Source organism: Pelodiscus sinensis, chromosome 31 (genome assembly GCF_052426305.1).
Source record: "Pelodiscus sinensis isolate ZL-2025 chromosome 31, ASM5242630v1, whole genome shotgun sequence".
In the NCBI taxonomy this organism is placed as follows: Eukaryota; Metazoa; Chordata; order Testudines; family Trionychidae; genus Pelodiscus; species Pelodiscus sinensis.
The window spans coordinates 9,554,754-9,582,006 of NC_143082.1; the positions used below are offsets into that span (position 1 = coordinate 9,554,754).

The following is a 27,253-nucleotide window of genomic DNA, read 5'->3' on the forward strand; positions in this document are numbered from 1 at the left end:
TGTGCCCCTGCCCTGGCTGCAGAGGTGCCTGCAGGCTGGATGCTCCCCCGGGGCCCTCACCTGCTCGCTGAGGTTGCGCTGCTCGGCACACGCATCCAGGATGCAGCTGGCCGCCTGCTTGGCCATCTCCTCTAGGAAGCCGTTGCACATACCCAGGCTGCGGCTCTTCAGGTGGGGATACTGGGGAGAGTCCAGGGGCTCGTCACTGCCCTGCTCGGCCTGGCACCTTCCAGCCATGGATCCCGAACGCCAGCCCCACTCGGCTTCATACCCCACGGGGAGACAAATTGCCCCGCCCCGTGCAATGCCGTGTGTGCCCACTGCCTGCTCCTCCCCCCCACACCTCCATGCATGCCCACTCCTCCCCACACCGAGTTCTCCCCACATGCATCTCCAGGCATGCCCCCGGCTCTCCCCCTTTATATCACTCCTCTGTCCCCCTGGTTCCCCTACAAATCCCCATGGATGTCCCTCCACCTTGGCCATGCCTCACCAGGCATGCCCTTGCACCCCTTCCCACAGCAGGGTCTCCATCTACACAGCATCATGCATGTCCCCCACACCTGTTACCAGACTGTTCCCATCCCCCCCGTGTTACCCTGCCCTCCCACCCCGCCACAGTGGCACACACCTCCTCTGGACACATGGGGTGGGTGCAGTGGGCGAAGTAGCTGCAGACAAGCGGGAAGGCGATGGTGAAGCGCAGCATGGCCGGTTCCTCCATGGTCTGAGCAAAGAGCTTCTCAAAAGGGCGGATGTAGAAACTGTCAGTGGAGATGGACACGCCAGGGCAGGTGAGGCAGGAAGAGTCTGACTGAGAATGTGTGAGCGTGCGTGTGATTCCATACTTGTGTGTGAGATTCCATGTTTGTGCGTGGGACTCCATGTGTGACATTCTGTTTGTGGGTATGCACCTTTCCATGTAGGTTTGTGTACGTGATTCCACGGATATGTGATTCTGTTGTTATGTGTGTATGTACATGAGCAGGGCTCGCCAAGCGGCGGTAAGCCCCGCTCGCCAGCCGCGTGGTTCGGCACACTGCGCATGCGCAGACCTCGCCATGGGCGAGTAGATTACAGTAACTGTCGAGCCCGGTACATGAATCCATGTGTGGGAGAGTCTGTGTGTGTGTTCAAGCATGTACCTTTCCATGCAGGTGTGTGCATGATTCCATGTGCATGTGATTCTGTGGTTGTGCAAGTAATTCCTTGTGCATGAGTCTGGGTGTGCTTGTGTGATTGTGTGTGCCCCCAGTGTGTGCATGCATGAGATTCCACGTGCGCGTGAGTCTCTATGGGTATGTCTACACTACCACCCTAGTTCGACCTAGGGTGGTTAATGTAGGCAACCGGTGTTGCAAATGAAGCCTGGGATTTGAATTTCCCGGGCTTCATTTGCATGTTGCCGGGCACCGCCATTTTTAAATGTCCGCTAGTTCGGACTCCGTGCCCGCGGCTACACGCGGCACGAACTAGGTAGTTCGGATTAGGCTTCCTATTCCGAACTACTGTTACTCCTCGTGGAACGAGGTGTACTGGTAGTTCGGAATAGGAAGCCTAATCCGAACTACCTAGTTCGTGCCGCGTGTAGCCGCGGGCACAGAGTCCGAACTAGCGGACATTTAAAAATGGCGGCGCCCGGCAACATGCAAATGAAGCCCGGGAAATTCAAATCCCGGGCTTCATTTGCAACTCCGGTTGCCTACATTAACCACCCTAGTTCGAACTAGGGTGGTAGTGTAGACATACACTATGTAATTCTGTGTTTGTGCATGTGTGTGTGATTCCATGTGAGCTGCACCACTCCAACCCACATCCCACTCAGAGGCCTTCATCCTGCCAGCCTTTGTGCCCTCTGCAACTGCCCTAAATCACAGCTAGATTCCATGTGTGGTGCCAGGTGTACATGAGTGTGAGGTTCCATGTGGGAGGGGCCAGGTCCAAACAGACTGAGCACAGGGCTGGGAACCGGGCCTTAGCAACACCATGGGCACCAAATCTCCCCACCCGCCATCTGACACATCATGGCTCCGAGGGTAACAGATCCTGCCTGGCATCGCACTGTCTGATGGGGAAACTGAGGCACCAGTAGGCTCTGGGCGGCACTGGCCTGCCAACACGGGGCGCTCGGTGTACACACCACAAGGCCGACAGGTCCGAAGTCTCCACTAGCAGCTCCTCCAGTGAGTCCAGCATCTTGCAATGGAACACGATGAGGTTCATCACGCGGCCCACGTCCGGATTCTCACGCAGCTGCAAGGGGGCCTTGGCCGCACTGGTGTAAGCCTGGAGGGGATAAGCAGGGGTGAGAAATAGCCCAGGGTTGGGGCAGCCATATCGTCCCTCCCCCACAATCTGCTCTGCAGCTCCCCTAGTTGGGCTGCGTGCTTGGTGCTGGCAGCTCAAGGGTCAAGTCCTACCAGGGGCAGTTCCACCAGCTCCCAAGCTCCCCGTCCCATGGGCCTGTGGCTGGACAGGGGAGCCTGGAGCAGGGCCATGGCCCTAGTCAGTGAACAGAAACGAGGCTGTACTGGGTGCAGCAGGGGGCTGAGCTGGGGGGAGGGAGGGGTCGCCATTTGCCACCTGTCACGGGGCCGGGTGGGGAAGGGGCTGCCAGTGCGGGGCTGGCAGGGTCTTGGGCAGGGGTTGCTGGTGCACCCTGGCAGATGCCCAGCCCCTAATAGGGACGCACACATATGGGAGGGGGAGGGGGAGGGGAGTTACCTGCAGCCGGAACCAATCCAGGCGAAGCCCTGAGAAATCAAACTTCTCCTTGTTGTCAACTGCAGGAAAGAGAAATGGCTCAGAGCATGCAGTGGGCCCATGGGTGGGGGAGGGGGGCTCTCCCCTTGATGCTCCTGCCCCCACAGCTGACTCAGCACACAGGGGCATAGGGGGCTGGCTTGGCACAGCAGAGCCCGGCTGCCACAGCTGCCCCCTTCGCATGGGTGGCAGGGGTGGGGCTGGGTCCTGGCTGGCTGCAGCGTACCGCCCTCTGGGAGCTCTGGGCTGGAGCTGCTGCTCCGGGCAGAGCGGGGAGGGGAGGCTGCGTACCTTGTTTCAGGGTGAGGGACGAGAGGCTGCTGACGAAGGACGACATGATGATGGACTCCTCCTCGGGGCACACGGTCAGATTCTGAAAGAGACGGGCGCAGCTTAGGGGGCGTCTCACGGGCCGCTAGGGTGCAGGGCGCTCATGGCTCCTGCAGGGCTCCCAAGGGCCAGGGAATTTCCCCTCCCAGGGCTGCGCGTCTGGCTGATCCAGCTCCCCCAGCCCTTCCCCGGCCTACCTGGATGATGTCGCTGAGCAGCAGGGCGTCGAAGCGAGCCAGGTACTGGACATGGTAGCGCTGGATCACCAGGCTGTGCCTGCGCACCAGGACACGCAGCTGCTCCATGAGGAAGAGCAGCTCAGCAATGTGACTGCAGGGGTGACACGGGGCCAGGTCAGGCTCTTCTGGGGAGACAGGGCTGCGCCCCAGCCACCCTGCCCAGGTTTGTGGGCCCTTTGCTTCTGCTGCCAATCCCACAACGCTCCCCTCCGCATCCTAATGCGCTGGCCAAGCCTCCAGGGGCCAGGCCAGGATGGAGCCGAATCTGACAGCTCCAGCTGGAAACTGGATGCTGAGGGCAGCCTCGCACCCACCACAGTGCCACAGGGCTCCCGCCACACCCCTCACACAGGTGTCCACACAAGCTGTGATCAGCCCACCGCCCAGGGGCACGTGTTCCCCTCTAGGTTCCCCAGGGACGCCTGTGCCCACGGAGCTAGGGCTGCCAACTTCCCGACCCAGGGCAGGACCCACCGCAGCTCCCCTTCCCTGCAGGAGCCATCTCCCCTCGCATGCTCTTAGCTCATGTCTTTCAGGCTGCGCCAGGCAAAGCGGGTGCCACTTGCAGCATCCAGCCCACCTGCCCACTGGCCGAATTGGGCCCAGGATTGTTACCTGAGCCACAAACTGCTGTCATGTCACTTGGCTCCATTTCCTAACCCCCAGGCTGTAGGGCCCTGAGCAAAGACCCGGCCCTTCTTCTCTGCCCAGGAGGCCCACAGGTCCAGTGCACCCCACTCAGCATGGGTCCCACGGCCTCCCATGTCTCACAGCGACCAGTGTCCGTCTCCCCCACTCTTGAGAGCTAGCCCTCCCAGCGCCTGCCCCCCTAGAGCCAGACCCACCATAGGCCTGTTCCCCTGAGGATCAGCTCCCCCCAGTGCCTGTCCCCCTCCGAGCCGAACCTGCTCAGTGCCTCCCCCTCCCCACGCCAGTCCCACATGGGCCTAGCCCCCACCACAGAGCCAAACCCCCAGTGCCTGGCCCCTCCCTCACAGAGCCAGACCCCCCCCAGTGCCTGTCCCCTCTCTCACAGAGCCAACTCCCTTCAGTGCCTGTCCCCTCCTTCACAGAGAAAAACACCCCCCCAGTGCCTGTCCCCTCCTTCAGAGCCAACCCCCTTCAGTGCCTGTCCCCTCCTTCACAGAGAAAAACACCCCCCCAGTGCCTGTCCCCTCCTTCACAGAGCCAACCCCCTCCCCAAGTGCTTTCCCCTCTCTCACAGAGCCACACCTCCCAATGCCTGTCCCCTCCCTCACAGAGCCAACCCACCTCAGTGCTTGTCCCCTCCTTCACAGAGCCAACCCCCCCAGTGCCTTTCCCCTCTCTCACAGAGCCAGACCTCCCAGTGCCTGTCCCCTCTCTCACAGAGCTAGACCTCCCCCCACATTGCCTGTCCCCTCCCTCACAGAGCCAGACCTCCCAGTGCCTGTCCCCTCTCTCACACAGCCAACCCCCCCTCAGTGCCTGTCCCTTCCCTCACAGAGCTTGACCTCCCCCCACATTGCCTGCTCCCTCCCTCACAGAGCCAGACTCCCTCAGGGTCTGTCCCCTACCCCAGACCACCCCAAAGCCTGCTCCCAGACAACCAGGCTTTACCGTGGATCTGCACCCCCTTGCCCAGGACACCCCCTGTCCCCACCCCCATGGTGCCCACCCTGCCCCTGGCCTGACCTGTCGGCATAGTCCTCAGGGGTCTTGGTCTTGGTGACATGCTCAGCGTGACGCACCAGCCAGTTCACCTCGTCGCGGCACAAGGAGAGCGCCATAAAGACGAAGAGAGCCTGGCAAGGAGTTTGGTGCCATCAGCTCCAGGCAGGGATGGCTCAGGCCTGGCTGGAGGCTGGGCCCCTGGGGCTCAAGGGCTCATGGGCTGTCAGAGCCAAATACTGCCCCCCCCCCCCCCCCCGTGGGCAGGCATGGTGCGCGTGGTCACTCTGGGTGACCAGGAATGGGGGGAACCGCTTCCTGGAGAGGAAACAACCCTCTCAGCATGGCCGGGGACGCAGGCAGGCCCACACCTCTCCTGGCGGGCAGAGTACATCTGTGTCTGACCGTTTCCTCGCCATGGCACCCAACGGGGCGGGGCAGCTCTGCTGAGAGCTAAGAACTAGCCAGCTGGCCTGAGCGCTGGTCCAGGAAGCGATGTCCGAGCTATGGGGCGGGTGGGCTTCTGGGCTCTGGGGGTGAAACCTGTCACAGGCTGAGGACAAGAGACAGCCTGGGGCAGAGCCAGCTCGCCCTGCTGCCGGGGAAGGGGCACCCTTGGGCCTAAGTCGCAGGAAACCCCAGGGTGGTCTCAGGCTCAGGCAGTGACTGGGACGGATCAAGAGATGAGAGGAGGAGCCACACTGGTCTCTGATCCAGTCACAGCGGGAGCCAAGGCAGGGCTAGCAGGGCTGAGGGTCGGGACTGGGGGCACTGGTAGGGTGGTGGGCGGAGCCAAGGAAGGGCTAGCAGGGCTGAGGGTCGGGACTGGGGGCACTGGTAGGGTGGTGGGCGGAGCCAAGGCAGGGCTAGCAGGGCTGAGGGTCGGGACTGGGGGCACTGGTAGGGTGGTGGGCGGAGCCAAGGCAGGGCTAGCAGGGCTGAGGGTCAGGACTGGGGGCACTGGTAGGGTGGTGGGCAGAGCCAAGGCAGGGCTAGCAGGGCTGAGGGTCAGGACTGGGGGCACTGGTAGGGTGGTGGGCGGAGCCAAGGCAGGGCTAGCAGAGCTGAGGGTCAGGACTGGGGGCACTGGTAGGGCGGTGGGCGGAGCCAAGGCAGGGCTAGCAGAGCTGAGGGTCAGGACTGGGGGCACTGGTAGGGCGGTGGGCGGAGCCAAGGCAGGGCTAGCAGGGCTGAGGGTCAGGACTGGGGGCACTGGTAGGGCGGTGGGCGGAGCCAAGGCAGGGCTAGCAGAGCTGAGGGTCGGGACTGGGGGCACTGGTAGGGCGGTGGGCGGAGCCAAGGCAGGGCTAGCAGAGCTGAGGGTCAGGACTGGGGGCACTGGTAGGGCGGTGGGCGGAGCCAAGGCAGGGCTAGCAGGGCTGAGGGTCGGGACTGGGGGCACTGGTAGGGCAGTGGGCAGATCCATGGCTGGGCTAGCAAGGGCTGTGGGTCTGGACCGGGGCCATGGAGAGGGGAGGGCAAAGCAGGGCTGAAGGTCAGGACTGGGGGCACTGATAGGGCAGCGGGCGGAGCCATGGCTGGGCTAGCAAGGGCTGTGGATCGGGACTGGGGGCACTGATACGCTGCTGGCGGGGGGTCTCCTGGGACTGGAGGAGCATGACAAGGACTCACCACTGAGGAGACCCCATGTTCCCCCAGACCCAAGGCTGCGGGGCAGAGCGGAGCCCTTTGGCAGTGAGACAGGCGGGGGGACTGGACATGAAAGCACAGGGTGCTCACACACTCACACACATGCACACAGACACCCTCATGCCCCTTCCTGGCTCCAGCCCTGCCCCCCTCACCTTGGGGCCCAGCAGCCCGGGCTGGTCGTCCAGCAGCGCCTCCAGCTCCCGCACCGCATGGCGTAGGAAAACCCGCCGGTTCCGGTGCAACTGGCCACTGTGCAAGGGGGGGTGATTGTACCAGACACTGCACTGCCCACCCCCACCCCAGTCCCATGCCCACCCCAGAGCCCACCCAGCACCAGGGAGTCCAAGGCTCCTCTCTCCACCCTGGATGCAGCTGCAGCAGGGCAAGCCCCATGTCATCCCACAGCCATGTAGGGTCTTGCGTGGGGCTGCAGCATCCGGGGCAAATCTCTCATCCCGGTGGGCCACAGCAGAGGCGGTGGGGAGTGAGGGGCACACGTTGAACTGGGGGGAGGGGAGCCCAGGGCAGGGCTGGCAGGGGCTGTGGCTTGGGATTAGGGGCACTGGTTGGGCAGGGGTGGAGCAGCACCCAGTGCCATGTGTTACAAGAGGTGCTAGTTCAGAGCCTTTATACAGGCCCTGCCCACACTGTAAAGGGCACTGGCCAGTGCCAGCGAGACCCACCTGCCATGAGCACTAAATCCCCAGCCCCATGGATGACCCAGGTGAGAATGGGGATGGGCGGGCGCAGGGACCAGGCAGCCTGTACCTGTTTGCCACAGCTTGCTCCTTGCACTCCTTGACCTCCGCCACCCGCTTCCCATACCTGCAAAGGTGGTCAGAGTGAGCGCTTACTGGCAGGGGAGCCCCCAGCCTGCTGTGAGAGCCCCTCTCCCGTCCCCTCACCCCAGCGCAGCTCAGCCAACCCACCGGACTCCAGAACTTAATTTTCAGTAATATTTTCTTGAAGCCGACGTGTGCCTCAGTTTCCCCAATGCATTGCTATCCCGTGGGGAGGATGAGGGATAAGTGTGCTGGCTAAGGGATAAGGGCTGGCTAAGAGTCGGGGGGTGGGGAAGGCAGGTGCTGTCTAGCTGTCTGAGCCTGAATGGGTGACTACACGGCTGGCTGAGGATGCCCCATCTGGCTGGAAAGTCTGAGGAAGCAGTGGAAAACCCAGCCGCCAGCACAGGGACAGCTGGGCCCAGCGGGAGGAGGAACGCAGCTGGAGACCAGGTCTAGATGGGGGGTGTGGCGAGGGCATGGGAGTCTGGGCTGCAGGAAGGAACCCCTAGCACTGGAGAGGGAGGATGTGAGGAAGTCAGAGAGGGAAACACAAGGCCTGAAAAAGAGGTTCCCCAGGTCCGGGGCTGGCCAGATCAGCCTGTGCTGCCCCTTCTGGTCAGTCCAGTGATGAGCTCCAGGGGCCATAGCTGGAACCGGTGAGGGGTGCCCAGCACATCACAGGAGTCCCTCCAAGGCCTGTCCCAAAGCTGAGATGTGGCACCAATCCTGGGATGCTGAACTAGTCCCATAGAGCTCTCCTTGTCCTTCCTCTCCGACCCCTACCATCCACTTGCCCTGCCAGCTACCCTGCCCTCAGCAGCCACCCTCCGCCCTGTGCTAGCCGCTCGCCCTCCCACACCGGTGTTCCCTGGAAACTGAACACTTGGGTGGCCACCCAGGAGAGATTCAGGTGCAGCCCAGCTGATTAGCTGAGCGCCCACAGCTGCCCAAAGCAGGTAGCATGTGTTTCTATTGGTGGTGAACATCTGCACTTGCCTTGGTGCACGTAACAATAATTATTTTGCCCATGGATGGAAAAAATTACGAGGAAACACTGCCCCCCCCACATGCCCCCACCAACTGCTCCTGCCCCTGCCTTTCACCCCCCACACACACCTGGCTTGCCCCCAGCAGTCATCCTCCATGCATGTGTCAGCTCCCACCCTCACACCCCCAATGTCCCCTGCAGCACCGAAGCCCCCTGCTACCCCGTTACCCTTTCAGGCTGCCAAAGAGCTCCTCGGAGACCTTGTGGATCTGTAGGGCTTCATCCCGGATGAGGGTGATGTAGAGCGAGCCCTTCAGGCCCAGCCTCCACAGCTCCAGGCACTGTGGGCCAGAGCTCAGGCAGCCGTGGCACAGCAGGAAGCCGACTGCAGGGAGGGGCAGAGGGGAGGACATTAGCAGGAGCCTTCCAGCAGAACTAGGGCAACCAAAATGATGAGGGGCTGGAGCACATGGCCTACGAGGAGAGGCTGAGGGATTTGGGCTTATTTAGCCTGCAGAAGCGAAGAGAGAGGGGGGATTTGAGAGCAGCCTTCAGCTCCTATCAGCAGTATGGCAGGTGACCAGCTTGACTTAGCCGGGAAATCCTTGGTGAGCTTAAAAACAGAAAGGAAGCTTATAAGACGTGGAAACTTGAACAGGTGACTAGGGAGGAGTATAAATGTATTGCTCCAGAATACAGGGGAGTAATCAGGAAGGCGAAAGCACAATTGGAATTGCAGCTAGCAAGGGATGTGAAGGGGAACAAGAAAGGTTTCTACAGGGTGATCCGAGAGGGTGTGGGGCCCTTACTGGATGAGGGACGTAACCTAGTGACAGATGATGTGGGAAAAGCTGACGTACTCAATGGTTTTTTTGCCTCTGTCTTCACAGACAAGGTCAGCTCCCAGACAGCTGCACTAGACAACGCAGTGTGGGAAGGAGGTGGGCAGCCCTCGGTGGACAAAGAACAGGTTAAGAACTATTTAGAAAAGCTAGACATGCACAAATCCATGGGGCCGGATCTAATGCATCCGAGGGCACTGAGGGAGTTGGCAAATGTCATTGCAGAGCCTTTGGCCATTACCTTTGAAAACTCATGGAGATTGGGAGAGATCCCAGATGATTGGAAAAAGGCAAATGCAGTGCCCGCCTTTTAAAAAGGGAAGAAGGACAATCCAGGGAACTACAGACCAGTCAGCCTCACCTCAGTCCCTGGAAAAATCATGGCAGGGATCCTCAAGGAATCCATTTTCAAGCACTTGGAAGCGGGGAAAGTGATCAGAAATAGTCAATATGGATTCACCAAGGGCAAGTCGTGCCTGACCACTCTGATTAGCTCCTGTGATGAGGTAACTGGCTCTGTGGACGTGGCAAAGTCAGTGGCTGTGATATACCTTGACTCTAGCAGAGCTTTGATACAGTCTCCCACAATATTCTTGCCAGCAAGTTAAGGAAGTCTGGATTGGATAGATGGATTGTAAGGTGGATAGAAAGCTGGCAAGATTGTTGGGCCCAACGGGTAGTGATCATTGGCTCGATGGACCAGGCAGGTGCCGAGGTGAGTCATACCCTTCCCTGCCAACTGCCCGCCCATCACACGAGGGGCCTTATACTATGAAAACACCTGCTGGTGACTCCCTGGACAAGGCATTATCATCTGGAGAGAAAGAGACCCCCGAGGCAGACGAGGGAGGCCCATTAATATCAGTATGGAGACGTTCCCTTGGAGTCTATAGCTGTGTGGATGGATGGGCAGAGATAGGTGGATCTCAGGAGGTGGGGATGGGTGTATACGGGCAGGATAGAGTGGAGGGAGGGGTCTATATGGGGCTGGATGGGGGGATGCCAAGAGCAGGCAGGGATTCCCATGGGCATCACTGGAAGATGCAACCCTCCCCTGCTACATCCGGAGGCCGTGGGGTCTGCGCCAGGCCCAGCCATGGCCCAGAGGGTCCTTCCACCAGGTGGGGTGTGACTCACTCAGTATCCAGCGCTCCATCACCTCCAGCGACAGGTACTCGCAGGCCATCTGGGGAGAGGGAGGAGCAGTCTTGCTACCAGGAACAAGAGCTGCTATCCTGGCTCTCAGCCCTGACTTCCCCCTGGGCCCGACGAGCTGGCCCAGCCCCTGCCCTCCCAGGCCCCAGAACCTGTGGCCAAGCTCTTTGGATCACCGGGTCCTACATGAATGGCTGCCTGGGCCAGATCTTGGTGTGGGCTTGGCCGTGGCATGCTGGACCTTGGCGTTCCCAGCCTCGTTGTCATGGGTACCAAGGGGCACCCTTCACGGCAGCCTGCCCTCAGCTCCCCACAGACAGGGATCGGAGCAGCCCCTCTGCCATGCATGCTTGGAGTCCCTACGGGGCGCAGCCCCTGCTGGACAAGAGGTTGGGGTCTGCCCCAGACTCCTGGGACCTGCAGCACAGCCCTCAGCTGGGTGTGGGCAGAGCCATCGTACAGTGTCCTGCAGACAACACCCCCAAGCCCGGCACTCAGGGCCCCCCCAGCCGGCCCCAGGCCCCGGAAGGCCAGACTCACGACGTCCGAGCTGGCCGGGCTCAGCATGGTGGCCGAGTTGCTGATCAGGCTCAGGAGCTGGTCGCTGCGCCACTGCTCGTCTGACTGGTTCCTCCGGGCAAAGAGGAAATGGAGAGAGAGGAGGGCGCTGGTCACGGCCTGGAGGGGGCAGGGGCAGTTAGCAGGGCAGCAGCAGCAATAATTGTAACTCCAGCTAGACAGCCCCCTAGCAGCAAGGTCAGGCCCAGGGCCCAGACATGGGCCTGTAGCCTGCCCCCAGGTGAGGAGAGCACCATAGGGGCCAGGCATAAGGCAGAGCACAGGGCCAGGCATAAGGCAGGATATGGAGCCAGGTTTGGGGCCGGCGTGAGGCCAGGCACAGGATATGGCCACATAGTAAGGCCTAAAGCAGGTCCTGGGATCTGGGGGCTGGATCTGGCCCCCAGCTCGCCTGGATCTGGCCCCCAAGCCTCGGGACTCCCCCCAGCATCAGGGAGCGGGCACTGGTGCTCCAGCCTGCTGTCCCCTTGTGGCCAGACATTCCCCTCTGTTCCTGCACCCTAGCCCCCTCCAGACCCCCCCCCCCACCCACTCCTGCACCCTCCCTCCCACCGAGATTGCAAGCCTGCTTCCCGGCAGCCCCCTCCCACACTGAACTCCTCATTTTGGCCCCATCCAAAAGCATAGCGGGGGCTCACAATATCTACTAGTCTGGGCCCCCCAGGCTCTGATGTGGGAGCGAAGGTGGGGAGTGTCCTGCCTCTCCCCAGGGATCTTGAGTTGGGTTGGGGTTGGTTGGTTTGGCTTTTTTTATTTTTGCTTCTCACTTTTGTGCACCTCCCCTCCCCCCCCCCCCCCCACTGATTTTACTGTGGTCAGCACCGTTCCCCCTCCCCAACCATCCAACCCAAAAGAGGTTCCCCGCCCCTGGCCTAAAGCCTAGGGCCTTTGTCTGCAGAGAGAATGGAAAAGCAGCAGCCAGTAGCTGAGGTGCAGGGCGTCCGATCCTCATGTTCCATCTAAACTGCATCACAAGAGTCATACCCGACTGCTAGGGACCCCCTGTCCTAGAGGCACCCACTAGCGCCCCGCAAAGAGGTGACAGAGCTTAAGAGGGTTTGATTAGCATGAAAACGTAGCTGGATCCATTCTGTCTGGCAAGAAACCACTTCTCAATAGGTGAGGGTGGGTGCCTATTGGGGGGGCTGTGGCTGAGCCCGAGATACGGGTGAGGGACCCCGCCCTTGGGGGAGGAGGCAAGGAAAGGACGAGGCTCTGGCTAGGTGGTAGTCAGTCGGTTCCTGAAGCGGGGGCTGGGGGGTGGGGGAGAGCACCTTCTTACAGGACTGTGCATGCAGCCCGGACTGTTCTCAGGAAGTCACCCCTATGGGGGTGTATACCCCCCGGATTTCCCCAACATCCCCCCAGTATTGTGAACTATGGTGCCATACAGCCCACCTTCACCCTCACGGTCTCACCCCTCATTGGCCCTGACACCCTCCCTTGTAAGTTAGAAACCGCCCCCCCATTTCAATTCCTGGGAAGGCTACTGCAGGCAGTGACAGCTGGGACCAGTAGTTATCACCATTGCCATCCGCCCCCTCCCCTTGTGCCCAGTGGTTATCACTAGTGCCAGTCCCCCCTCTTGTGCCCAGTGGTTATCACTAGTGCTAGCCACCCCTCCCCCCAAGCACAGACCCTCGCCAGTGTCACTCACCTTGGTGTGAGGCCCAAACTCTTCTGTGAGTTTCTTGAGCGGGCTGTCGTACTCCAGCACCATCTGGCCCAGCCGGGCGAAGCTGGGGTCACTGCAGGCAGACGGCAAAGGCAGAGATTTGGTTCATGCCCCCACAGCAAACTGACCCCAAGGTCCGGGTCACACACCCTATGGCAAACAGCCTCCTTGTGCCTGGACTCTGCACCCCTCCCTGAATTGCTCCCCAGTGTCCAGGTCATGCACTCCACAGCAAATGACCTTGCAAGTTCTGCTACTACTCCTCTCTCCTCCACATGGGCGCTACCTCTGGGATTTACACTCTGCCCTGTGGAGCCATCTGGCCCATGTTTGTCCTGCAGCAGGGAATCCCACTGGTTAATTGATCCTGTGGCTCCGCCCAGTATTGTGTGTGCCACCCTCTCCAGCACAACCCTTCCCCCTTCCAGACCCCAGTTCCCTCTCACCCGCTGCCCTGGATCATCTCGTGGGCGCAGTTGTACATCCCGATCAGGGCTTTGCGGTCCTCGGTGCGCGACAGCAACAGGATGACAGATGTGTAGGTCACCACCAGGTCCAGGTAGTTCTTGGTGAAGTCATAGTTCACGTGCTGTAGGGGGATAGCACAGCAGGGGGTGGCAGGGACTGGCAGTGACAGTGTGCGCAAGTGTGCGAGGATTTGCGCATGCAAGCACTGTGCATGTACCCCCCATAGATTCTGCCCCTTTGGGCACCTTGTCCATGCAACCCCCCCCCCCCCCCACACACACACACAGTCTGTCCCTACCCATGCACCACCCCTTGCGGCACCCTGTCCACACACTCACAATGTCGAAGTAGCACTGGCTGGCATCGATGGTGTTCAGCAGCTCGTACACATGGTCCTGCCAGGGGAAGCTGTGTCAGTCGCACCTCGGAGCCCCCAGCCCCTCCCCAAGCCACAGCCCCGGCAGCCCCACACCCCAGTATTACCAGACTGAAGGCTGCATCAGCAGGGGCAGAGGGCTCTGCCAAGAGGGCAGGCAGCTTCCTCACCCAAGATCTGGCACCTACAGTAGGGCAAAGGCCCCCCAACATTTCCTACTGCTCCAGGAGCAACAGGGTCTGGTGTAACTAGTGCCCAAGGTGCAGTGGGCCTGGAATGAACCTTGGGGAAGGGCTCACATGGGAGCTAGGGCCAACCTCAGCCCCACACAGCCTCCGTGACACGGGCAGCACCTGCTCCATCCCTGGCAAACCCACTCAGACGGGTGCAAAGCAGGTGAGAGCTGGGTCAAGCATCCCCCCCACGTGCGGCCATCACCACAGCATCTGGGCACCGCTGCAATCTGCAATGGATTTACCCTCCTCCCCACAATGCTGGGGGGGGGGGGGGTAGCTGTGTTATCAGCCTGACCTGCAGGCCTCAGGGGTGTTCAGGCATTTGGCTCCCTGGAGGCGGCTGATCCTGGGGAACCCGGGCAGTCTGTGGCAGGTCTTGCAAATCCCAGGCCAGGACCGTACCCCCTTGGGCCACCTCCTGACCCCGCCCCCTCATCCTGCCCCCCCCCCCCCCCCCCGTCTGCACAGGGCCATGGTGCCCCCTGCAGGAACTCACCCGGAACTCCATCACGTCCACAAAGGTCTGGTAGTAGCTGCTGAGCACTTTGATGATCTCGCCCTTCTCCTTGTGCACCGGGCCCAGGTGTTGCTAAGGCAAAAGTCAGACACGGGGAGTGGCTTTCCCCCGGCTGCCCACAGCAGGATGGGCGGGGGGGGGGAGTCACTATGTGGCTGCCAGCTCATGGCCCTGCCACAGAACCAGCCACCCCACCCCTCCCCTCCCCCATGGGTCACGGGTCACTGGCATTCAGGGCTGGCTGCTGCTGCCCTGGCACACTCGCCCCAGGGCATCTGCAGCCCTCAAGCTAGGGCAGGCTATGCAGAGCCAAGCACTCCAGCAGCAGGGGAAGGGGCTGTATGCATCCGAGCACCCTACAGTAGTGCTGGAATGATTTCTAGGGTAGGGGTGCTGAGCTCTCCTCCCCTTCTCCTGTCTGTGCCCCTCACTGCCCTGGGAGGAAGGGGGGCACAGCCAGACGCAGCTGTAGAGCCCTGAGCCAATGGCTGGGACCCTGGGACTGGCAGTGGAGCCTCAGGGTGCGGGGCTGATGGCCTGGACCTTGCTGTGGGGCCAGTGGTGAAGATACCTGGTATAAAACTGGGGCTGCTCCTGCACCTCTCACACTCCTGCCTCCCATGTGTATGGTGCCGTGACAGGGTGAGGGTGGCCAGTACACATCCGAGCACCATGCAGGCAGGGTGGGGGCTGTACGGGTGGCAGGGCCAGCAGGGTGGGGCTGTATGGGGGGCAGCACTGGCAGGGTGGAGGCTGTACGGGTGGCAGGGCCGGCAGGATGGGGCTGTATGGGGGGCAGCACTGGCAGGGTGGGGGCTGTACGGGTGGCAGCGCCAGCAGGGTGGGGCTGAATGGGGGGCAGCACTGGCAGGGTGGGGGCTGTACGGGTGGCAGTGCCAGCAGGGTGGGGGTGGATGGATCCCCACATCCCTGCAGACATGGGGCCTCTCCACATCTGAGCCCCCAGGCTGGGCAGACCGATGTGGGAGCTGTTCCATGGGCAAGGGACTGAGCCTCTGGCTGCGGGAGGCTGCTCACCGTGCTGCTCCGCGCATCCACATTTGGGAACTTCTTGTTGATGTATTTGATGGAGGCCTCCATCGTTTTCTCGGTGAAGAAGGGGGGTTTGCTCCTGGGGTCCGAGCACGTCTGGAACAGAGGAAGTGCCAGGCGTCAGCAGGGCTGAGCCGCCAGGCAGGGCAGGGCCCGGTCCAGTGGCTCCTGCTCTCCATGGAAACCCAAACAGGCCCCACCTGCCCGCCAGAGAAATCGATGCCCTGTCCAGTAGTGATGCTCCACACTGATAGCCCACAGCCCTGGGCTCCGCCCGCCCAGCTCTGTCAGAGGCCCTGCACCCAGGCCTGCAGTGGGGCGCCACTGGGGCCGGGGAGGGGGCTGCTGCTGCAGTCCAGGAGTTTCTTTGGGTACAGGAGTGGCTCCCAGGTGGGCCTCTTCACTGCACTGGCAAGTACATTAAGGATCTGGAAGTGCTTAGGAGCATAGAAAGGAGGAATCCCTTTGCATGGGGCGGGGTGGGGGTGTTGAAGAGAGAACAGGGACCTCTAACAGAGCCAAGCCTTCTGAGCCAAGGTCACATTCGGAAAAGAGGGAGACGTGAGGGGGTGGGAGAAAAGAAGGGGCCAAACCCCAGGGAAGGGCTGGCAGTGGTGCAGAGAAGTTCCCACTCCCCCTCATCACAGTACCTGAGCGCCTCACTATGTCGGTCTCCTCCCAGCCCTGGGGAGGCCGTGCAGGGCCGTTATCCCATTGCACGGGGGACGGGGGACGGGGGGGTGGAGGAGAGGGAGGACACACAGACTAAGGGAAGACTGAAAGAATTGGGCTTGTTTAGTTTAGAAAAGAGAAGACTGAGAGGGGACATGAGAGCAGTTTTCTAGTCTCTAAAAGGGTATGACAAGGAGGAGGGAGAAAAATTGTTCCCCTTGGCCTCTGAGGACAGGACAAGAAGCAATGGGCTTAAGGTTTAAGTTGGATATTAGGAAAAACTTCCTACCTGTCCGAGGAGGTTAAACACTGGAATAAGTTGCTTGGGGAGTTTGTGAAATCTCCATCGCTGGAGATATTGAAGAGCAGGTTGGATAGACATCTATCAGGGATGGTCTAGATCAGGGTTTCCCACCCTGTTGGTCGGGACCCAAATATGGGTCACCATTACATTTCAAAAGGGTCTGCAGGTGCCTCCCCAGGTGGCTCTTAAGGAGCCATTCACACATTTTTTGAATTGCCCTGGGTCCCCAGCTGGAAAAGGTTGGGAACCGCTGGTCTAGATGGTGCTTGGCCCTGCCATGAGGGCAGAAGACTGGACTTAATGATTTCTCAAGGTCCCTTCCAGTTCTAGTGTTCTATGATTCTAAGGGCAGATTTGCAAAGGCATGTGGGCACCTAGTGGCATTTTCAAAAGCAGCCAGAAGGTTTTGGTGCCTTGTTAACCCCACTAGAAGCTGAGCTGCGTCTTTGGGTGCCTAGAACCTGTCAAGCTCTGTCCCTAAGGCCCTGGCCGGTGACCCCACAGGCAGTCTGGGGAGAGGTAGAACCCAGGTCTCTCCAGCTCCCTATGTACAGGCCCAACCTGCTCTTGCTGCAAAAAGGAGAGGATTGAGATCGATGGGAGCCAAGCCAAGGCCAGTTGCCTGAGATTCCAGGAAACGATCCTAGGCAACTGAATTCAGGAAGGATGGCAAATGAGAGGCGATCGCTTCACCCCAAGGGGAGGCAGCAGAGTGTCCCATCCTAGGACAGTTCGGAGCGGCTGCCCCAGGCCCTGTGCTTGGAAGGGGGAGCCACGGGGCCCACTTCACCCATCCTATGGACAGGAGTTGCAGGGCCCACACCAGGCCAGTGCAATCCAGCCGCAGGGTGCTTCACTTCCCACTGCCACTGCAAAGAAGAGCGCAGTGGGCTGGGAGATGGGCAGCTATTTGTGTCGCTCCATCTCCCAGTGCTATGGTGAGTGAGGGGGGGCTGGACCCCTGCTGTTGCCTCACATCAGGCCCCCAGGTATTCCCACAGCTCACGTTGCTTGGGGGAGGGGGATTTGGGCAAGGGGCAGGGACAGAGCAGGGGGAAGGGGTGGAGTGGGGGCAGGGCAGGCCCTGTTCCCCCCTAGGGACAACTCTGGGTGTCACATTGTGCCCCCGCTTGGGTTTTAGCACAAGGGCTGCGGTGCAATTTTCCATTTTGACTGAAACCCATTTGGTTTGTCTTTTTTTTGTTCCAAGTCTGAGAAAAGGAAGGAAGGAAGGAAGGAAGGAAGGAAGGAAGGAAGGAAGGAAGGAAGGAATGGGTGTCGGGTGAGTGTTGCATTATGTCTCAAACTCTTAGGATTTCAGTTGTATCTAGGCCAATTCCTGAACAAGGAACCGAAATTGAACCCACAAAAGTGCATAAAGTCAGCAATGATGATCATGATCTGCATTATTCACTGAGCTCAGCACTGTTCAGAATATTGCAGAATGTAACCCCTGTGCCAACGTGTATAAAGCGTGTAGCCCTAGATAAGACGGCTCCAATATTTAAGTATAAAATGTGTAGTAGAAAGAGAACCTGAGACACGAGATCTTGGTTCAGAGCTCTGGTATGAGGTCAGAGGCCTGAACTAAAGTGATAAACAGGTCCTGCTAATAGAAAACAAGGGGTACATCTAGACTGCATTGCTCTTTCTGGATACTGGAAGCATCCTGAAATAGCAATGCTGTGTCTTTAAAAGCACCTGCTATTTCCTGCAATAGTGGGCATGCTATTCCGGCGTCCCTGAGGGTTAAGGGAATTGTCGGAATAGTGCCTTATTTTGAAATTTGGCGCTGTGTAGACAGAGCTTATTTTGAAATTTGGCGCTTTCAATTTAGACTTGTAATAATTTGGGTGGCGCAAATTGCGTAGCTTATTTCAAAAGAAGGGAGCTGTCTAGACGCACCCAAAGTTAGCAAAGTTGGGCTCTGCTTGTGTGCACGCTCGCAGACTCTGGGCGGGAATTACAAAACCACACACACTCCTGAGGTAGAGTTGCCAGATAGTTACACAAAAAATACCAAACATGGCAGGAAAAAAATTGGTTGAGCAAAAACAAAAATAACCCATGGGGACCAAAGTTGTTGAGCAAAAAAAACCCAAAACAACTGCACAAAAAAAAGAGTCACAGTGCCTTTAAATCCCCAAGCTCCCTCCACCCTCACCAGATGCAGCAGGGAAGGAATGTCCCAAGCGGCCTTCCGTCTGAGAGAAACAGAAAATACCAGACATTTTACATGTCCAGTATTTTCCTTTTTTTTTTACCGGACAGAATCCGCAAATACTGGACTGTCCGGGCCCATACCGGACACCTGCCAACCCTATTCTGAGGCACAGGACACTCACACAAACACATTCCAGAAGTAGGGTTGCCAGGGTGTCCGGTATTCACCTGGACAGTCCGGTATTTTCGCCTCCCGTCCGGTAAAAAAATCCAGAGAATACCGGACATTTTGGTCCGGTATTTTCTGAATTTTCCCTGGCCAGGAGGCGAAAATGCCAGGCACCTGGCAACCCTACAAACACTCAGTGCCAGGCCTGTCCAAGATCACCTCTTGCTCCCAACACCCCCAGCCTCCCGACCCCAGCCCCCATGCTTACCTGGTTCCCCAAGGCTGCCAGCACAAAATGGCTGCTGGCCAAAAGACCTAAGGGAAGCAATGCTTTCCCTGGGTGTTAGTGCTCAATGACTCCCTGGTTCCTATCCTTGCACTTAAAGGGGACATGCTGTTTTAATGCTGTTTTATTTTTTAAAAAATTTGTCTCCCCCCCCCCCCACCTTTTTTTCCCCTTCAACAGAATTTTTTCCCAGTGTTTCGTTGTTGTTTTTTGGGGGGGAGGGGTTTCGGTATTTTTGTTTCAACCATCTGGCAACCCTATCCAGCCATAATGAGATACCTCAGTGGGAGTGGCAGTGGCAGTGCCTAGGGGCAGTGGGAAGTTCGCCACTGCCTGAGCTGAGTCCTGTGTCGCGGGCACACATGTCTTAGTGTCTCCTTCCCCGGACAATCTGCCAGGTGCTATTACTATGCTTCTCCAGCAGTAAACCTCACCCAGTGCTTGGCTACTAACAAGTCTGTGCTTACTGGGGCAGTTCAGTCATACTTGGCAAGAGCCAGCGCGCCACACAGAGAGAACGCACATGCAGCCAACATCTGACCAAGGGTAGAGTTAGTCAGCACATACTGAATTCTACGAGCGGTGGCACTGACGACATCAAAAGTGTTATTTCATTAAGGACTGGAAGCTTTCACCCACCAGCTCTCTTTCAAGAAAAATAGGTGCTTAGAGCTCCTGTGTCTCTTTATTTTCCTTTCCCGCCTACCATGGCCCTCAGCTACCTCAGAAGACTCCATTTTTTTCTCATCTTTAAAATGTGGAATTTTTGTGACGTTTGGTTTGCAATAGAGCTGCCAATTAATTGCACTTAACTCACATGGTGAACTCAAAAAAGGTAATCATGATGAATTGGAGCTGTAATTGCTCTGTTCAACAACACAGAATATACCAATTGAAATGTATTAAACATTTGTGGATGTTTTTCTACATTTTCAAATGCATTGATTTCAATTGCAGCACAGAATACAAAGTGCACCCTGCACACTTTATGTGATTATTTTATTACAAACATTTGCATAACCCACAAACCAAAGCTACATCTACACTGCAGCACTTTTGTGCAAAAACTCATGGAAGGTCCACACTACGAGTGCGTTTTTGCGCAGGAATAAGTACAGTAGATCGTCAGAAGACAGGGCTTTTGCACAAGAGTTATTCCTCTTTCTACAGGGAATAAGCCTTTTTGCTCAAGAGCTCTTGCGCAAAAAGGCGTGTGTGGACGGACAGCAGGGATTTCTTGAGCAAAAAATCGGAAAAAGCACAGGTGCTCTGATGGCCATTCTTGAATGGCCATCAGACCTTTCTTGTGCAAGAGCAACCATGGCAGTGTAGACGCGCTCTTGCGCAAGAACTTTTTGTGGAAGATCTCTTCCACAAAAAGTTTTTGCGCAAGAAGCCTGCAGTATAGACGGAGCCCTAGTGTGGTTCATTGTCCCATGCAATGGCACTAAAACCACTTACAGCAAGAGATAAGAACAACAGAGCCCTACTGCCCAAGCTGTGAGCCAGCTAGCTTTATAGCGCAAGCTGTAGTATAGAGGCTCCTACACTAAACTGCAAGGTCCCAGGTTCAGATCTACCCAGTGGTAGTTACCTTTGCACTGTAAAAATGATAATCAAAGAAGTAGTCTTTTTCACTTCACCTCCTACAAGCACTGCAATGCAATCTCTTCATCATGGAAGTGCAACTTACAAATGTAAAAATTCTTTTGTTATATAACTGCACTCAAAAAACCAAACATACAATGAGGTTTACCAGTTATTTCGAGTGAAGGCAGGGGACTGGACTCGATGACCTTTCAAGGTCCCTTCCAGTTCTAGGAGATAGGCAATCTCCATTAATTTAAAAAAACACGGTTACACAGGGCGTTTTATTTCGAAATAGCGTGATTTTGAAATAGCAGCCGGACGCAATTATGCTAATGAAGCACGGGATATTTAAATCCTGGCTTCATTTACTATTTCGAATACCTACATTTGCATTCCTATTTCAAAATATGGTGCGATTGTAGACATAGTCTCTGACAACATCTACACTGCAGCCTTTTGTCGGCAGAGACAATGCAAATGAAGCGCTCGTTAGCATTTGTCGTGCTGTCATTTGCATATTCTCTGCCCATGCTTTTTGCAGAAGAGATTTTTGCGCAAAAACAAGCAGGATAGACCCCAAAAAACCCTTAGCATCTTCTGCCAAAAGCATCAGCAGAGAATATGCAAATGACAGCAGGACAAATGCTAATGAGCGCTTCATTTGCATTGTCTCTGCAAACAAAAGGCTGCTGTGTAGATGTAGCCTAAGACAAACAAGTCTGTTTACATTTACAAGATGTTCACATGATACTTTTTTAGCTGGTCTTGCAAAGTATTTATGTGCCAGATGTGCTAAACATTTTTCATTTGGCCACCATTCTGGAGTATATGCTGCAATACTGATGATGTTCTTAAAAAATAATGAGTTAATTACATTTGTGACTGAACCCCTTGGGGGAGAATTGTATGCCTCCTGCTCTGTTTTACCCACATTCTGCTACATACTGTGTGTTATAACAGCCTCAGATGATGACCCAGCACATGTTGTGTGTTTTAGGAATGCTTTTGCTGCAGATCTGACAAAACACAAAGAAGGTACCAATGTGAGCGTACTAAAGATACTAAAACACTCCACCCACAGTTTAAGAATCCGATGTGTCTTCCAAAATCTGAGAGGAATGAGGTGAGGAACATGCTTTCAGGGGTCTTAAAAAAGCAACACTCAGGTGTGGAAACTACAGAACCCGAACCACCAAAAAAAGAAAATCAACCTTCTGCTGATGGCATCTGGCATGAACACGTGTTGGTCTGCAGTGTACTGCTTTGGATCACTACTGAGCATAACTCATCATCAGCATAAACACATGTCCTCTGTGAATCTTTCATGTGTCTAACAGGTAATGCCAGACAGAATAGTGCCATGCCAGTGTCTGTCCTCACTTTCAGGTGATGTAAACCAGAAGTGAGCAGCATTATCTCCCATAAATGTAAACAAACTTGTTTGTCTGAGTGACTGGCTGATTAAGGAGTTTGACTAAGCAGCCTTGTAGGCTTTTAAGTCTTGCATTGCCTTATTTTTGAATGTGGGGGGAGGATTCTACACAATTCTACATATGTAAGTTCAACTTTCACAATAAAAAAAATTGCACTATTGTACTTGTTTTAAGTCAAGGGTGGGCAAGAGAGCATCCCCAGGCTGAATCCAGCCCTCCAAGTAGGTTGATCTGGCCTGCAGACACCCTGCTGCTCCCCCACCCCCAGGCCAATCAGGGTCTGTGGGTGGAGAAGCATGTAAGTGTCCTGGCCCTGCCCCAACTGTCTGAGGCCCAGCCCCTTCTGGGGTAGCCTGGGGCCACTTCAAAATTTTGTGAAATGCCCCCCCCCCTTCTAAAATTATTGCCCACCTCTGTATTAAGTGAATTGAAATGAAAAATAAATATAAAACAATCACCATATGCTTTGTATTCTGTGTTGTAACTGAAATCAATATATTTGAAAATGTAGAAAACCCCACAAATATTTAAATAAATGGTATTCCATTACTAACAGTGTGCAATTACTTCTTTAAATTATTTGACAGCCTTAGTTTAAAATATTCTCCTGTGGAAAGAGCAACTCGATCACTGTAGCATTGTGTTGAAAAGCTCTCTGGAAAGTAATAAGCTTTTGAACAGAAAAAGCACCGTTGTTGACTCTCATCATTTCGTTGTGAGCCTCATGATAATTATTGTTTTCCTTGAAGCCTCAGCTCCTGCAGTCAAGAGGATGTGTGATGGTTTCCGCCTTCCTTCTTAAGGAAAAATGAACTTTCTAGCCATTACGGTGGTGCAGAAAGCATCAAAATGTGACCCTCCAGTGCACCCTAAATGCTCAAAAAGTAGAAAGTAAATACAAAGAACACCAAGCTGTTACTTTTTACATCATCTCAGGATTGTAAAGCCAATCTCAGATTTTTGGTGAGTCTGATTCATGATTTCTGAACATTTGGGGTTGGAAATAGTGTGCAAGTGACTTGAAGCGTCACCTCCAGGAAGGTGCATTATAAATACACAAGGCCTTGCCCTAGTAGGATGCTTCCAATAGTTAAAAGGTGAACCATGCTGGATGAACTACAAAACAAGAGTGAAAGTAATCTAGATTTCCCTACAGTTGTTTTGTTTTTGTATTCAAGAGTAAGAATATACATTAACATTTTAAAACTAACCAATGTTCCTTAAAAGCTTCAGAGGGGGAGCCGAGTTAGTCTATAACAGGAAAAACTTAAAAAACAACAAATAGACTAGTAGCACCTTAAAGATTAACAAAACATGCAGATGTATCGTGAGCTTTTGTGGGCATAACCCGCTTCTTCAGATTACTGGATTGTTAGAAGTCCAGATTCAAGAATAAATAAGATGTGGGGGAGGGGAGGAGAGGGAAAAAAAGAGAAAAAAGGAGGGGGAAAGAAAAAAAAGAGAGAGAGAGAGAGAGATTGTGAGTAGATGGTTCAAATAGTTTACAAGAGCCTGATAAGAATGATTAGCACCTTAGCACCTCCATTGTTGGGTTGGTTGGTTAAGTCATTAAGTGACTTGACACAAGATGTTAGAACATGTTAGTAGTAGAGTTGAGTGGATCTAATAGTTATTTCCTTTCTTTCTATAGGAACTAGATACAGTGCTGTTGTCAGCTAACTACTAAGTTGTTATCTGCAAAAAATTAGAGTTTTCAGGTGCCTTCGTAGCCCCTGGCATGCTTAAAGTTGTCCCCTCCCACCAAAATCTGAAATGTTGCCTCTGGCCTGCAGCCCCTTGCTTCTATCCCAGCCCTGTGGAGCAAAGCGGGGGGGGGGGGGGGTGCAGGGGCTGGGACTGGTGAACTCATGACGTTATTTAACTTTGCATGGGTTGGCCAATGGAATGAACTGTGTGGCATAGACTCTGTACTGCCAGGATAGACAATTCTTTTTTGTCAAGGTACAAAATTCTTCATTAAGGTCCAGCCTCTAGAGAAACTAATCAACAACAACAACAACAACCGTGCCAATGATAAATAAACAAAATGATGTTGGGATCTGTTCAAATGCATCTGTTGGCCCAGATGTGGGTTTTCAGACCACCGATGGGCTACCCCTGCTGCACTGCGAGCAGTGATGGAAGAGATCCCTGTGGCAGGCAGAGGGCTCTGAGCATGGAAGGGGTCCAAGTCCTAGCCCTATTCCTGTTGTCTGGCACACACAGGGTGTGTCTAGACTACAGGGTTTTGTCGACAAAAGTGGACTTTTGTCGACAAAACTATACCTGCGTCTACACTGCTGCTGAGTTCTGTCAACATAATGTCGACAGAACTCAGCAGTTTTGTCGATGGCTATAAACCTCATTCTACAAGGAATAACTCCTTTTGTTGACAGAGTTCTGTCGACAGAAGGTGTTATTGTATCTACACTGTCCTTTGCCTCTACACTGTCATGTCGACAAAGCGGCTTGCTTTGTCGACAGAATTGGATGTAGTCTAGACGCTCTCTGTCGACAAAACTTCTGTCGACAAAAGCCTGTAGTCTAGACGTACCCCCAGAGTTGAGGATCAGTGGTAGGGATGTAAAATTTCGATTAATTGACTAATCGAATAGTCGGTGCAATTTGCATCGACTACTCGATCAGTCGATAGAGCACCTCCACCTTTGAAGTGTAGCGACAGCCCTGGGGCTGTGGCTACACTTCAAAGGCAAAAGTGTTGTGGGGAGCACAGGGCCAGCGGAGGATTCAAGCAGTTCCCTGCTTGCCCTGGGCTCCCCATGGTGTTTCAAAGTGGCAGCGCCACATGGAGCCCAGGGCCAGCCAGGGACCCGGGCTGCATGTGGCGTTTCCAAGTGGCAGGCCCTGGGGTCCATGTGGCGCTGCTGCTTTGAAACGCTGCATGCAGCCCAGGACAGCTGGGGACTCCCAACTGGCCCCAGGCGGCATGCGGCATTTCAAAGTGGCAGCGCGGCGTGGAGCCCGGGGTCTTTGAAGCACCCCCTCCTCTTTCCCCCACCCTTGCTGCCTCTTTCTGATAGAGGCAGCAAGGGGGGAGGAGCGACTAATAGACTGGTCAAAGGCCAATAACTCCCCCCCTAGCTCTGGGAGGCCCAGCAGGGAGTCCTGGGGAAGAACATGGGGACTGGGGCACAGGGCAGGCTGTGATCCGTGCACACAGGATGCTATCACCAGGCCCAGCTGAGAAAGAGGAAGCTGCTGAGCAGCCGCACCAGGAAGAAAGCAGATGGCAGCTGTTTGTGGTTTGTGACTAGAATGGCTCCAGGCTCTACTCCGCAGCCTCTTGCCCCAGCTGGGTTCTGACTCCCAGGGCACTGTCACATGAGCCTGTCTAACGGCAGGAAACTAGTAACAGCCCGATCAGTCGACCCCGGAGCCAAGAGAAGAGGCTCCCTCCACCGTGCCAGCCCACACCCTGACCACTGCCCCAGGAGTGCCCAACATTCATCATCCAGCAAGGATCCCCAGGCACCTCAGAGAGCCAGATCTGTCTCCTCCTTCCCATCTCACAGATGGGGAAACTGAGGCACAGTGGGGGATGCAGCCAGTCAGGGACAGAGGCTGGGAGAGAACCAGGAGTCCTGTCTCCCGCCAGTGCAGTCTGCTAGGCCTGAGCTCCCAGACCCAGCCGCCCACACATGCAGCAATATTGCCTCCTAGGAATACTGGCCTCCAGCCATGGCAGGAGATGGGCGGGGCAGGGGGAGCATGACTGGCATGTTACAAGAAAGGCTGAACTGTGTGACCAGCAGCAAGAGCTGCCAGCCCAGCACAGGAGAGGGGTCAGGGTGCAGCCAGGCTGGGGTTTGGGGGGACTTCACTGATTGCCTGTCCATGCTCTAGGTAGTTCACACACGGAGCTGGCATCCCTGGGGATTGAGTCCCATAAGGATATGTGGCCAGAGGATCCTGCCTCCTGCCTGCACAGTGGGGGTGGCTCGCAGGAGATATGAGGCCAAGAGGGCCCTCCTGGGAGCAGCCTGAGGTTTCCACTAGCCGGGGCCAAAATCTGAGGGAGTAACAACTCAGTAGGTTTGAGCCTGAACCCTTGCCCTGCTTCGGCCTTGAATTCTCAACCAAACCCTGGGCTGGATCCCAATTCAACCCCCCCTCCCCTACAATCACTGCTGCCACAAAGGAGCCGTTAGCCCCTGAGATAGTGAAAGAAGTCAGCTTCCCCTCAGACCCAGAACAAGTCTGGCAACAGTAGGACTCCTGACCCCGCTTCATGCTCTACCCACTCGACCCCACCCTCCTCCCTCAGCCAGGAATAGAATCCAGATGTGCTGGCTCCCAAAGCCTCTGCTCTACCCACTAGACCCCACTCTCCTCCCTCAGCCAGGAATAGAATCCAGATGTGCTGGCTCCCAAAGCCCCTGCTCTACCCACTAGACCCCACTCTCCTCCCTCAGCCAGGAATAGAATCCAGATGTGCTGGCTCCCAAAGCCCCTGCTCTACCCACTAGACCCCACTCTCCTCCCTAGGCCAGGAAGGAAGGCATCCTGGCTCCCAGCCCTCTGCTGTAATCATAGAAGAACCGGCCTTTCCCTAGCAAGCCCAACCCTGGTACACACCCAGCCCCTCGCTGGTGGGCCCCACCCACCTTCTTGATGTTGTACATCCGGATGAGGACGCCCTTCCCTCTGTCATTGAGGATCGTCAGCTTCTCAGCAAACTTGTGCTGGTAGATGGAGGGGAGAGACATCTCCTCAGGCGAGATTGTGCCCTGCTCCACACCGAATAACCCGCTGCAGGCAGCAGGCCAGGCCAACCCTCCGGCAACAACCCGACAGGCACCAAAATGGCACGGATGCACTGGGAGGATGGGGCTGCTTGTCCAATTGGTGCTTCCTCTTTGATTGGAGGGGAGGCAGCGATCCCCCCTCTGATTGGCCCCAGCGCTCGAAGCCACCACGGAGCTTCACTTCCCCAAAGGCCGCCAGCAGCTCTCCTTTCTGAGCCGTGGCTTCCTGTGCTGGGCTTGGCTTGGGGCGGGCCTCAGCAGGGCCCCGAGCTCTGCTGCAAGCCCTGTCACATGGAGCAGCAGTCTGCTCCGCTCTCGCCAAACCCCAGCTGTTTGACATCATCAGCCCGGTCTGCACGGGCCCCACGCCGGGCCCAGAGGTGCCGGGCTCGCCCCCTGCCATTCACACCACTGCAAATCAAGGGAAACATCAATGCCCTGATCCAGGGGCGACTGGGTCTGCCTAAAAGTGGAGGGGACATAAGGCTCCTTCCCCTTCGTGGCCCCATCCCTGCCGTCCACTTCCCCCAAGGCCCTGGTCCCTGACCAAGCCGGAAGCTG

At 56.2% G+C, this 27,253-nt stretch overlaps 1 protein-coding gene across 1 annotated transcript in view; it reads right to left on the bottom strand.

The window, feature by feature from the left end:
• The window catches only part of NCKAP1L (NCK associated protein 1 like), a 74,281-nt gene extending 47,459 nt beyond the window's left edge, over positions 1-26,822 (bottom strand). Inside the window, exons 1-18 of the mRNA XM_075902081.2 lie at positions 26,552-26,822; positions 15,295-15,405; positions 14,236-14,328; positions 13,466-13,522; positions 13,106-13,248; positions 12,642-12,732; positions 10,946-11,083; positions 10,388-10,436; positions 8,637-8,793; positions 7,404-7,460; positions 6,788-6,884; positions 5,007-5,116; positions 3,291-3,423; positions 3,055-3,136; positions 2,725-2,783; positions 2,141-2,286; positions 632-764; positions 61-180 (exon numbers count right to left, since the gene is read on the bottom strand). Coding sequence (XP_075758196.2) covers positions 61-180; positions 632-764; positions 2,141-2,286; positions 2,725-2,783; positions 3,055-3,136; positions 3,291-3,423; positions 5,007-5,116; positions 6,788-6,884; positions 7,404-7,460; positions 8,637-8,793; positions 10,388-10,436; positions 10,946-11,083; positions 12,642-12,732; positions 13,106-13,248; positions 13,466-13,522; positions 14,236-14,328; positions 15,295-15,405; positions 26,552-26,653 — 1,878 coding nt within the window. The 5' untranslated portion in view covers positions 26,654-26,822. The remainder of the gene's footprint in view (positions 1-60; positions 181-631; positions 765-2,140; positions 2,287-2,724; positions 2,784-3,054; positions 3,137-3,290; positions 3,424-5,006; positions 5,117-6,787; positions 6,885-7,403; positions 7,461-8,636; positions 8,794-10,387; positions 10,437-10,945; positions 11,084-12,641; positions 12,733-13,105; positions 13,249-13,465; positions 13,523-14,235; positions 14,329-15,294; positions 15,406-26,551) is intronic.
• Between the last annotated feature and the right edge of the window lie 431 nt (positions 26,823-27,253).